General features: G+C 40.4%; 1 protein-coding gene across 8 annotated transcripts; it reads left to right on the top strand.

Annotated features, from left to right (window-relative positions):
* Nucleotides 1-1,165: 1,165 nt before the first annotated feature.
* max (myc associated factor X) lies at nt 1,166-12,837 on the top strand. Of its 8 annotated transcripts, none has more exons than XM_030406025.1 (5): nt 1,166-1,359; nt 1,673-1,699; nt 7,561-7,716; nt 10,268-10,406; nt 11,236-12,837. In XM_030406025.1, the coding sequence occupies exons 1-5, from the start codon at nt 1,324-1,326 to the stop codon at nt 11,421-11,423; spliced, it is 546 nt and encodes a 181-aa protein (XP_030261885.1). In that variant the 5' UTR covers nt 1,166-1,323; the 3' UTR covers nt 11,424-12,837. The 8 variants fall into 8 exon arrangements, with proteins under 8 accessions (XP_030261885.1, XP_030261886.1, XP_030261889.1 ...); XM_030406026.1 differs by having other exon boundaries at nt 10,283-10,406; XM_030406029.1 differs by having other exon boundaries at nt 7,561-7,668.
* The last annotated feature ends 888 nt before the right edge of the window (nt 12,838-13,725 follow it).

Below are 13,725 nucleotides of genomic sequence, written 5' to 3' on the forward strand. Positions count from 1 at the left end.
CAAAGGCCTGAGTTGATGGAAATGCAATGTGAGGTCTGCATCATAATGGCTGTATGTCAGATTTTTAGGGCTACAATTTACAATAAGACAGTGATTTTCTGAATTAATTGTCTCTTCAATTAAATATTAGTGAATAGTAAAACAAATGGACTTTTCATCATTAGGGATATTTTTTAGTGTTTCATTTGATTGTCTAATCTGTGACATATCTGAATTTGTATTTTGTGTTTTGTGAATATTTTCTGTCCCAAAAAATAATGCAACACAATTTATTTGACTTGTATTGCATATCTAAGCACATGCTTATATGCACCCATATCCCAGTATCTCCAACTCATTTTGTATGCCGTTTATAAAAAAAATCCCAAGGCGGTTGTTTTGTGCAGCCAATTATAAAATATTCAGTTCACTATCATATCAGACTTAAAAAAAACAAAACAAACAAAGAAAAGAAAAGATATATTCACAATTTAGTGGCTGGGACTACTGTTTAAAATGACTATTCGCAATTTTGCTTGGTAAAATTACTTAAATGATGAATCGATTGTTGAAGACATGGCAAATATTTGGGAGGTTTCAGCTCAACATATGTTATTTTAGATATACGGTCTTAATGATATAGGCTTAGAGTAACAAACAAATAAAAGGAAAATCAGGAAATAAGGCTGCATATTTAGTGACAAAAAGGAAGCATCAGCTGGTTGCTGCACATGTGTAGGCTGCTGTAATAACAGGACGTGTGTGTGTGTGTGTTAGTTGTCTTTCTTGAGTGTGTTCTTAAAAATCCACGTGTCTCAGCCATGGCCCTGTTTAGCTCCTCTGACATACAAATATCGCCCCGACTACAATTCCCACAATGCTTCTGGATCGAAACGACGCTGTGACGTGTCGAGCAAGCTAAATGACCCCTGGAGAGTGTAGTTCAAGAATGAAAAATACTTTCTATTTTAATATTATCAAAGCAACTTAATGTTGTTTAAACAGCTCATCGCCTGTTAAATATCTGTTTTTGAACATGTTTACATTAGAATAGCCTTCGGTAATGTCCGATTTTCAAGGGTACGCTGTATATATGTCTATGGTTAAAACGCCCGAGCAACTCCACTACCCATAAGCCCCTTAAATTTTGCGCATGCGTACTGCGCGGCGGTAGTTATGTCTGTGTAGTGTAGTCACGTGGAGACGGTAGAGTCCACCTCGGTTCTGTCCAAACAGAACGTGAGCATTTAGCTGTCTGTCTATCGGAGCGCCGCTCGGTGCTAAACTGATTCATGTTGTTTTTTTAGCCTCCCGTCCCTTTAAACTAGCCTATTTTATCGAAGAATGAGCGATAACGATGATATCGAAGTCGATAGTGACGTGAGTATGACCACTTTTCTCTTTTTAACGATGTTATTTTGCTAGCTGGCGGTTTAGCTGAACTAGCGGCTCAGCTAGCGTTAGCTACCAATAAGCTGGCTAGTTTTGCTTCCCTGCCTGATAAGTATTTCTTATCGGGACCCTTCTTGTTAATTGATAAGCAACACTTTTCTCTCTTTTTTTAATTTATTTTTTGCTTAAGAGCTTTTGTCAATCTGCTAAATTATTTCACTTTCTAGTGACCTCAGCGAAACAGTAAGATTTGCTGAACAATTATGGCTACAATTGTACTTTTTGTTCTGTTTCTTTGCAGGAAGACTCACCGAGATATCACAATGTGGTGCGTAATGCTGGGGGGGGATTGTGTCCAATGTCGAGAAATGATTTTGCCCACTGCTGCAAAGTTGATTTATTTATTACATATTTTTTTTTTTTTTGCCTATTTTTGTTTGGGTATTTTATCGATCGGTAAGGTTTTACATAGTGTGGAGGTTGAAAGGGAATGTGAAACTACTGCTCTCTACCTTGTGGAGCAGCTGCATTAATGTTTCAGACTTATATTTGCTGCTCGTAATGTTCAGTAGCGTTGAATCGTGTGTTTCCTATAATGCTGCGATTGTTCCTCGGCATCAGCGTTAGTAGTGCACTGCAGGGTATCCCCCATCCTGTGCGTCCGCGGCCATAGGGAGACGTTGACACGACATCTATATTTAGACCAAAGCTTTATCCCGCTACAATGGCTGTTTTTGTTGCGTGTTTGTTTTTTGTTTTGTTTTTTCCGATAAACACAAACCTCTCCGTGCTCGACGGCGGCCGCTCCGAGTCGTGTTTTTTTCTCCCCCCGGCAGTTCATTTCTCACCGCGGGGATTCCGCTCGTGATCCGGTTTGCAAATAACACATGTAGGTCATCCCGGATAAGAGCCGGCGTTTTATTTTATCTGTAACATTTGCAGACGGGGGAAAAAAATAGGTTTAAGAGAGGCTGTTTGCATGTGCCGCGCCTGCACCTCGGACGAGCCTTCGTGTCAGGAAGGGGTGCTGCGGGATGTTTTTCCTGTGTTGCAGCCGGTGATTAGAGCCATCTTCTCTCTACAGGCCACTAAAGGGCTGGCAGCCTAAATGAATGACGTATAGCTGCATCGCATACCGGCGAGAAAAACACCCTGCACGACTTGGTTTGATGCACAAGGCTGCACAGCTCGACGCCTCACCTCCTGTCAGATCACTGAAACGCACAGAGACGGGAAAAAAAACCAAACCCTGTGTGTTAAATATTAGAAATATGCGTTAGTGATAATGAGTTGGGGAACTTCGATCAACCTCAAACCTTCCTGTTTTTTTCGTGGTTACTTTTGCCTCGATTGCAGCAACGCAAGAGAGACCGAAACCTGACTTTAGCTCACTTAATCTGATCCAATCTGAAAGACAAAGCCATAAATATGTATGTCCTGATAGCTGTTTGTGCCCCTGAGAGTCACCCAGTCGTTCCCATCTATGCATATCTTGAATGAGTAGAGGATGAGGTTCAAGATGTTAATTGTCGCGTTGATTGTTCAAATAAACGCGTGTGAATCTTTTGCTTTGAGACCACAGAAAGGATATCTAGTATCTAGTAAATAAAATATATATGACAATAATGATACATTAAGTGTGCAGAATAAAAATATGGACAGCAAGGATAAGGTTTATGTGTTTATACAGTTATGTACATGAGACAAAAATATAAACAGAAAGCGGTGTATTGTTGCGCAAGGTTAAGTGTAAGATAAATGATTTGTTGCAAAACGTTGCAATGAAAGTGGTCAAGTTTACTGACTGATTAATGGATTTATGAATGTGAGTCAGAATGTCACCTTGTCTGCAAATGCTCACCTAAGGACAGAAACTCACAGTTGATCGAGATAATCATGAATCTCCGCATATTAATGACTTGAAAATGTGTCTTGCTTACTGATGCACAGTCCTATCTTGATTTCTTGATCTAATTGGAATTTCCTAAGAGGGAGTAAGCTGATAATTGGGAGCCAATATTCAATTTTTTTCCTAATTATTGGTTTCTACTTTTCTCTGTTAGCATTTAAATAAGATTGAAGATTCAATATTTGTTTTGCCATATCAACATAATTGATTGGAATTTGTCTTCATCAAAACACAGAGAAGACACCACACACTCATAAAATACATTAATTCCATAAATTGAAATTATCTTTGGATTTTTGACTGTTGGTTGAATTAAAAGAAAACACAAACTGAGTTATAAACTACTTTATGGAGCTTTTGGTTTATTAGTTTTTCCACTGTTTTTGGAGTAAAGACTGTTCTCCTGGACTCCTCTGGCCTGACAGAAGTGTAGCCTTTCATGCAGAGAATGTGAGACGGCCATCATTAGCCAGGAAGCGGCAGCTACCAGCTCTTGCACTCGGCACCTGGAGCAGTTATGTAACATGTCGTGGTCAGGTATGAATAGCATGGAAGGAGCCGCTCAGCTGGCATGGTGTCCTCATGGAGGTATCAGTTTTATGATGAACTGATAATGGCTGCATGGGGGTAATTGGACACCTGTTTTTCATGGTGTCCAGCAACTCAGATAGGATATAGCTAATAAGGCACCAGGACATGTCTCGGTTCAACTAGCGGTACTTGTGAAGGTGGTTTGATGTCGGTGAACTTTCACAGGAATAGGTCAAGAGTAAAACGGCGTGTAACTCAGTTTGTTCTTGATCTCAAAAGGAGATGCCCATAAAGTTGTAATGCAGTAAACTTAATTACATATGTATAGAATAGCTTGATTTCAGGATCTTGTTGAGGTCGGAAGTTGTACAAAATTTTAGAGAGTACGGTTGAGTAATGCAACAGTAAGAACTAGAAGAAAAATTGGGAAGTATTTTGATAATTCATTATTTGGAATTTTTTAAACCAAAAATGTCAATCATTTGCAGATGTTAGTCACTTAAATGTAAGAATTTGGACTCACCACAGCTAGATGAAATTGTGAATTGAATATTATAATCTAGATGGCAAAACAAACAATAAGGCTCAGCGACCTTTAATCATGATAAAATAACCTAATATAAAGATTGGTGCTGGTCATGTGACATGGTGATGTCTGGAAGTCTTTCCAAATATCCAGAATATCTGATCATGTTAACCACACTAGTACGGTGATTTTTATCCATGTCACCCTTGCTTGTTTTTTGGGTGTACCACCTATAGTCCCTGCTGCGTCTCATCTTGTTATTCATTTAGTCGTGGATGACGAACTCAACAGCAGACACACCTGTTAAATACTGTATGTGGAATTTGGTGTGGGAAATGGCACATCTGCCCTCCTCCCCAGGAATTAATGTTTTATTTTTACGTTAATTCAAGTATGCAGATGTGAACCATGTTCACTGTAAAACACTGCAGCAAACCCTGTAATTGGATTTCAGTATTTCACTGTAAAAATACATTTTGGAGAGAGCAGGGAGAGTCAAATTCTGTAAAAATAAAATGTTTTAATGTCATGTAGCTTTATCCTCATCGGGTCATTTCATTGAAGATTATTGGTTGAATTTACTGGATGCTTTTATAGAGGGATATTTAGAAATATCCAGTTACTAAGTGCTCTTTGAATCACCCAGGGCACTTGATGTCCGTAATTGCCATGTAATTGTATATAGAGCAGCTCCAGAGAGCACTGCTTAAACACATTCTTGGATCTTAATTAACTCAAAGATTAATGATAATGAGCACCATGTCTGGTGATAGAAGTGTGTTTAAAACAAGTCTTGGTTTGTAACTGAGGCTGTACGTAGATGCTAATATAGTGCAAACAAATTCAAAACAAAGGCTTGGTTGAAATTATAAAAATCTGCACACAAGGAGCTAAATCTTCAGTTTCTTCAGTCTTAGTCGGACACAGGAAGTCAGCCACGTGTACCGACTCAACCTCCCCTCTGTTTACTGAAACCGCGCATCTGAAAACAGCAGCCAGACTCGTAATTGCACATGCCATCCATGCCAGTCACATGTTAGGTTAATGTAGGGAGTGGAGGCACATGGTCCTGGTGGACTCGTCTCTCCTGCATGGTTTGTGTCTTTTGTGCAACAGGCCACAGGAGCAGCTGTTACTATGCCAGCCAGACTAAACACGAGGCAGCTTATTGTGATCAGTATGCTGTGAATTTTGATAGTGGTTTTTCGTTGTTTCAGTTTCAATCGCGTGACATTTAGGCGGCTTAATTCTTGTTTTGTTGCATTAAATTGCAAACTACCACCTTGTCTTTGTTCCTGATGTTTGTAGCTGAGTCACACTTGACACGTCGTTCCTCCCACCAAACATATGACATGCTGAAGGCTTGTCCTAACCTGTGTGCGTCTCACTTGTGGCTACTTCGGTTTTGATCTGTGGACAAGATGAGTCAGATGACACCGGATCACATGACTTGTCCCCGCCTTGTCTCCCATCTGCTCGAGGCCATGTCGTAACCACATCAATGTGCCACTTCTTTGCTAATATTCAAATTTGGCCTTGCTTTATTGGAGGTGCATGAAGCGAGATGATCAGTTGAGCTGCGGGGGCTTTGATTGGGTGTTGGACTTAATGTCTCAGCCTGGTAACAGCGTGGATTAGGACAGAATCAGATGTGATTGGAGGCTGTGATGGTTTGGCCTAAAAACAGGCTGAACTACAGGCTTCAAACTGATCTACTGCCTGGATCGGGTCATGTGATTATGGCAGCCATCTTATGCCTTTACAGTCTAATTTGAATACAAACGCATGGTTGCTATTTTGAGCTTGTTAGATGTGTGTTGATTCGCAATGTATAAAATGAGGATTGTGTTATTTAAAAAACAGTCAATTGACATGGCAACAGGTGTGTGCTGTACTCATCCGCCCACATCTCACCCCGTGATCTGAATGACTTACGTTTTTTGACTTTGACCCGGTCATGAATTTGAACGGCCACTTCTGGGTGCTCCTGCAGAGAAGGGAGGTGCCAGAAAGGCATTTGGGGGGTCAGATTGGAGGAAGGGGGATGGTAACTAAGGAGAGGGCCAAAAGGCCACAGAAAGCAGCAAGTAAAATTAGCTCTTCTCTTACACAGTTGGGACTTTTTATTATTGGGATATGTGAGGTTATCAGGTCATTGACTGCAGTGCTGACAATGATGATTAATTGATAACATTTCAGATGATTTGATTTATTAGGTGATCATTTTGTTTGACTATTGGTGATATATCCCAAAAATCACACGGGTGGTCGGGCCAAAGGAACATCTGATTAGTTTCTGGTGTGATTCTAAATTTGGAGAACTTCTTACCACAGCGACAAGAAGCATCTATTTCCTTTTACCTCAAGTATTGCTCTTAATTAGAATCAGAAAACTTCGCCAACAGTCTGATCCAAAAATGTCTCTCATTTCAACATTTCTAGAGACGAAATCTTTTCTTGTCATTACTGTGTTAGATTAGAGATGCACAAATCAAGTACTTTCTGTTTTGTAAAACAACAGATTATTTATTTAAAAAAACTTAGTGTTTATAAATATTTTTTTAAGATGAGTTTGTCATGTTACTGCTTCATGTTGGTGTCAAACCTTGAATTTTGACTTTAAGACCAAATAAATAAATAAATCAGTTAAAAAATTAGAGATTTTTTTAAAGTTCAGGTTTGGCTGATATTGGAGTTGCCATAAACTTTCATTTCAAATTGTCTGCAAACTAGAACAATTAAATATGGATGAAGCTTTTGTTGAAACAGGCAGAGATTAAGGTCTGATAAATTGCGAGACAAAATGGTATCGTCAAATACGGAATATATCGGAAGCACAAATACCACATTACTGTGTTATGAATATCTTATTAGTATCTGGGTTTTGGACTGTTGAAGATGTCAACTTGGGTTTGAGAAAACTTGCAATGGTCATATTTAGTATGTAATTATATTGTATGCTAATAAAAAAAAACCCATAAAATTGCTGGTCGTAGTTGTTCACATCTAAAATGATGGATAGAAAGTGATTTTTTTTTTCTTTTTTATATATGTAAGATAATTATTTCACTGAATCACTGGTGTTACTTTTGTACAAGCAGAGTGGGACTTGGCAGCACAGCGGTCTGTGTAGGTTGGTCAGGGACGGTTGGACACCCGCTGTCCACTCTACTCACGCTGCTCTGCTGCCAGGCTCAAGGCCATGTGACTCTTGTCATTGCAGGCAGACAAACGGGCACACCACAATGCGCTGGAGCGCAAACGTAGGGACCACATCAAAGACAGCTTTCACAGCCTCCGGGACTCGGTACCCGCCCTGCAGGGAGAAAAGGTTGGTAAAGCTCAGCCTGCAGGTCCCCCAGGCACACAAACGGCTCATGTAAGAAATCTTTGAACTTGTACTTTGCCATGTGTTTGATAAAAGGTTAAGTATAATATTTTTAGATTATTATATTCTGTGTGAGGTTATTTAGGGATGTTGTTTCTTGAAGTAATGGTAATGATTTCTAGAGGATGTGCAGAAGCAGATGTCTTTACTTGTGTAGTGTGTGTGTGTTCGTCAGTGAAGCAGTCAAAGGGAGGAGGAGAAGGAGGAGGGCAGATTGGCAGCAGCGAGACAGTGATGGCGTCTAAATACTTGGACCAGCGTCAGGAAGTTATTATGGGGAAATTTTGTTGCTCTCTTCCTGTTTTGACATTCATGACATTGAGAGCATTTGGAGCTGGTTCAGTAACTGGGCACACTGTGTTATTTTCCCCTAAAAGACCAGTTCACCCAGCGTGAAGGGCGGGGGGTTTATGAGATGATGATGTGAGGGGATGTTTGGTGGTAATTTGGAAGACGTGTCGGGTTAAAGCTGTCTCAGTGCTCGACCCCCCCCGCCTGTCTCCCAGGACCGTACTGCCATTATAGCTCTGTTTTAGGGCTAATATGCTGTAATTTGTTTTTGGGGAGAGGAAGCAGAATATGAAGAGAATATCGAGTCTGGTTACCAAACCTCATGCTGTTTTGGTACCAACTGAAATGTGTCTGTAGCATTGAGTTTACTTGACTGCCAAGTACTAAAAGCTGGCAGTGAAAATCTGGTCAAAGACTCCTAATTTAGTTTTCTTGATGAGATTGTCATTTAAGTCAACTGCTGTCAAAAGTTTTATGCTGTTATATTCAGGGAAAGTTGTAGAGTGCTTGCTTTATGACGACATTTTACATTTTTTAGCCGTTGCTTTGAATAAAAGAATAAGGAATTTGGGCAATGATGTGTTGATATATGTCAAAGTAAGGTAGCAAAAAGTATTGTGTGCACATTTTCAGAGAGTCTGATGCATCTCCTCTTGCGATCAGTTTATTTGGTAGATGTCAGTCTAAACAGTAATCGCACACATTAGATATAATAGGTAGGGCTGAGACGTCAATCCATTGAAAATACTAAGCAACCATTTCTATCATCGACTTATATAAGTCACCATTTTAATGAAGACAATGGCTCAAATTCGCCTATAATGTGCTCTTGGTTCTGGTTTTCTCTGTCTTGAATGATATTTAACTGAATGTGTTTGGGTTTTGGATAAAGACTGTATAAGAGAAGTGGACGTAGCCGTGTCGACATCACCCGTCGGCTTGTGAATGACTTAAGCTCAGCATCTTGACTGTGGCCATATTGGGTTTTAGAAACCAGGAGTGACCAGAAGTCATCAGCTAATGCTAGCGCTATTTTGATAAGCAAGTACATCCTTAATTTGGGGGATCTTGAAGATGGGGGCGTGGCAGGTCATAACATCACTTAGCTCCCAGCATAAAACCTCCCATTTTTAAAAGTATTTGACCATCTAGTTGGTAAAGATTTGAAGTTGAAATTCAAAAAAGTAAAAAAAAAAGAAAGAAAAAAAAAAGACAGTGACTCTGGCAAGGAGATAAAAACGTAACATTAGCCTCCTTGCTAGCGACCACAGCTATGACAGGTGGATGGAGTACAATCTGCAGGTGCATTATGAAAAAGTGCATCCATAATTCACTTAATTATGGATGGATTATGACTGTAATATTATTAACAGGCTGTTAATTTTGTTTGTTTTTTCGAAAAAACAGACTTGAAAATAAGATGTCCTTGCAATGAACAGCCGTCTCCAGAACATATCTTTCAGTAGAACTGAATGCTGAACCAAAATATTATGTCTGAACTGAGCACAGACTGTGAAGGGATCAAAGCAAGGACACAGACTTCCTCATTGGCGTCTCTTGTCTGACCTGGAGGCTACGTCTACTTCTTGTTTTTTACAGTCTATGGTTTTGGCTATGAGAATATGTCTGCTTAGGCTTTGGGGAATTATGATCATCATAAATCATTCTTTCTGGATTATATGGACCAAACCACTGAGAAATACAAGTAGGAGATTGAATTTGGTGTTATCAGTGTCTCAGCTCTTTGTCTGCATCAGTTGGGGTCTTGCTTCATTAAGACATAGAATAGGTGGACTTTGTTTTAGGCCTGAAAGCACTGAGTACAGATGTCACTGATTCTGCTGATATTAAATCAATGAACAGCTAAGACAAATGGCTCCATTAAAGGGAGATGTAGTGAATGTTTGCTAAGTTGGTGCCTATTATCCTTCAATGTTGCGGAGCAGCCGGTCAGCTAGTGGTACTTTTCTTTGCTGTAATCCAGGCGAGCACTCTGACAGTAATGTGTCAGGGTTACGACCTCGCCTGTGGATGTCAGACTGAAGTGCTAGAGGATTTTCAGAGGTTAAGAGGAGGCAAGCTGCGCAGAAACACACAGCGTTGTCTTAGATTTCCCTGTAGCAGTTGTTGGCAGTTGTTAGATCTCTGTAGCATCACACAGGATTTGAACTTTTTTTTTGTGCAATAAATGTGAATGAAAAGAACTGTATACTAGCGTCATTGCTTCAATTTCTGCATGTGTCACTAACAGCAGTCTACCAAACAGGCGTCTCGAGCTCAAATCCTAGACAAAGCCACAGAGTACATCCAGTACATGAGGCGGAAAAACCACACACACCAACAGGATATCGACGACCTGAAGAGGCAGAACGCACTGCTAGAGCAGCAAGGTATTTCACACCGTCCCACTGTTATGTTGTTCTGCAGGTTGGGGATGCTCGACGCAAACTTTAAACTCATTAGACCTTGATTTAAGAATCAAGAACATTTTAACCAGCTTGTGGGAGTTTCGGGCATTCATTTGTTTTTGCTTGCTGATATTAGCAGGACTCCTGTGACCTCCTCAGAAAGGTTTTGAGCTTTTCTCAGTCAAATCTGACCTACAGTCAGACCAGTCATACAACGTGCTTCAGCGCTGTATCTGTTTTGGCTGGATGTTGTAGTGAGATAAAGCACCGTGTGGATGAAAAGAACATGATGTCCTGTTCTCAGAATCAATCTGATTCTGCAACTGAGACACCTGAAGTTAATCTTCATCTCAGAGTTTAACTCTGTATCACCACACTGCTCAAAATTAGTCCGGGATTTTGTGATTTTGGTGCTTATATGCATGTGCATGGGTATGTAATAGAAGTCAAATGTGATGTTATATTATAAATATCCCATTATCCATCAGAACATTTTTAGTGCAAATTAATCTACAGAATTTCATTAACTTTTATACAATTAATCGTAAAACAGCATCCAGTTAGACATACATTTGTAGGAATACTTTGAAGAGATCTCTATTTAGGTTGCTTCCCACTCAGCAGAGCAGGGTTATATAAAAATGGATGGTGCATCACAGCTTAATAACTTGGTGTCCACCATTTTGGATTCTCTGGTTATCCACATTTCCTGTGACATGTCTCCAGCCTCACTGATAATATCAATTCAAAATCCTGTTGTTTATCTTCTAACCCTCTTCCTCCGTTCATGTTTCTCGTCCTGTCCATGCAGTCCGTGCTCTGGAGAAGGTGAAGGGCTCCACCCAGCTCCAGGCCAGCTACTCGTCATCCGACAGCAGCCTGTACACCAATCCCAAAGGCAGCGCCGTGTCGGCGTTCGACGGAGGCTCCGACTCGAGCTCCGAGTCTGAGGCAGAGGAGCCGCCCAACAGGAAGAAGCTGCGTGTTGAGGCCAGCTAGAGAAGCCGAGCGGTTCAAATCTAGCCATGATCGAGGCGGTGGGGCACAAGGGAGGGCGAGAGGGGACGCAGCCTTCAAAGCTCTCAAGGCTCATCCACCCATTCCCCCTTTGTGACGACCACCAACCCCGGCCGCCCTCACATCACCGTCCTCTCGCCTCCATCTCTGGGTGGGCTCGCACTGGAGACACGTGACGCCTCAAACCTCCACACAATCGTCTCTTTTCCCACCCGATCTCCACGAACTGGAGGGAGGAAGTCAGCAGGGTGGAGGATGACTGCTTCAATCCATCTAGAGAGCTTCAGGTTTTTCCCCCCCTTCCCATCCCTCTATTTCTCTCTTTTCTTTGGTTCTCCGTCATTGGTATTTCCCCCCCCAGCAACGCCAACAATCCAAAACCCAAAAAGAGGCAGCTTGGCTACTTAAGGACTTGATGCTTTTTTTGTACCCTCAATAAAGCCCCTCCTCCTCCCCGGGTTGTTTTTGGGGGAGAAGGGCGTGTCAGGCGTACTCCTCCAAGCACTGCTATATTATATATATTTTGTTTTTTTTCTTTTTGTTTATTTTGTTATTCTTGATAAAAACCTGTTTAGAATTTACACACACACTCACACCTAGATAAATCGTCCTGGAGAAGTTTACCTTTTTAAAAATAAAAAAAAATAAAACATTTGTAGCTTACTTTTTTCCACTAAAGAATGTGAAGACGCTTTGAAGCAAATGTTAAAGTGATACCCACCTCAGGCCCACTGGATTGCAGATGTTTTCTGCCTGACACGTTTGTTAAACACAAGACTAAAAAAAAAAATAAGAAAAAAGAAAAAGATGACTCCTTTGTTGAAATTGATGTTTTGAAGGAGAATATTCCTAAACTCGTATCGTATTTTGTCCTTTAGCTTGAAGTAGTGAATGACTTTAGGTGGCTGAATACGTTAGGCAACTCGTTTTATACATTATAAAAAGCATTGATTGGATGTTTTCAAGTTTCAAACGTATGTTATGCATTTTGTAGTAATCTCACAAGTTATGGGAAAATGCCAATTTGTCACATGTAGTTTTCCATAAGGGTATGAAATAGGTATTGAATGTCAAAGGTAGCTCCCGTCTTTTGCAGTACAAGGAAGCGATTGAAGTCCTTGTCGATGTGTTGTGCTTTACACGGTAAAAATCAATGTTGCTGAATCCCCCAAGGAAAAAAAAAGGAAGCATTTTGCGTGTCTAGGAAACGTGTGTGTATGTATATTGTTTCCATTTTATTTCCATTTAGGAGGATATAATTAGTGTAATAGGTCTTTGTTTGTCCGATTCCATTCCATGGAAATTACAAGTATGTTGTACATACTGCCAACAATTGTCTTGCAAGTTGAGGCCTACCTTTACTATGAGACTATAAAATAAACTATTTTATCCTTTAGCGTGCTCCCTGTCGTTTATTTAGCGGCCACGCTGGCGCTTCCAGCCGCCTCTCTGACTGCAGCAGAGGAGCTCTCGGGACTGGATGTGCCGTCAGTGCTGCAGCAGGCAAACAAGACTTCAGGTTTTTCTGGTTTCCACTGATGCAGGCAGGTGTGTGTGAAAACCACTGAGGGCATAATGTACTTTCCTGTAGCGATTCTCCCCTTTCACTGGTGAGGTTTTTAACCATTTAGAGGTAAAAAACTGGGCCATCTGATCATTTGTGAGCAACAGCCAGCCCATTTTCTGACTGAACATGGTGTCTTTTCTGATTGTGGTTTATTGTCCTTAATTTCCTGCTTTCAGGCAGGAGCAGAGAGTGGGTCTAACAAACACTAAGGTCATGAGTCAGTTTCATGACCAATTATTTACTGATTGAATTTTTATATTTGCTGAAGTTTCATTTCAATGGAGTGGTTATGTCAAAGAAATTCCTCTGGAGAGTAACAGCAGCATTTAATCCATTAATGTCCACAGAGGAGTTTCACAATTTCCTTTACAGCACTTTAAGCACCAGCTAAGTACAAATCCACTGAAATCTTTATGAGCGGTCATGTTAAGAGGCTACAGTGCAGTGTTTTCTGAACATTTTGTTATACAACCGAACATTAAGGAAAAACATTTTCATTTAGATGCACCCATTAACACAATTTAATTACGTTTCTTAACTTCCAGTAATTATGTAGATGATTGTAAACATGAATAAAGGGCTCGGGTTATTCTGACGTGCTGACTGTCTGGTGTATGTAGTCGTATGAGTCGTTGGTCATACAAAACTTGCATTAAAAACAATTTGACAATAAATTGGCATTTTTGCTTGGAAAATTACAAAAGTTATAAATGATCC

This window comes from Sparus aurata, chromosome 22, assembly GCF_900880675.1.
Source record: "Sparus aurata chromosome 22, fSpaAur1.1, whole genome shotgun sequence".
Taxonomy (NCBI): Eukaryota; Metazoa; Chordata; class Actinopteri; order Spariformes; family Sparidae; genus Sparus; species Sparus aurata.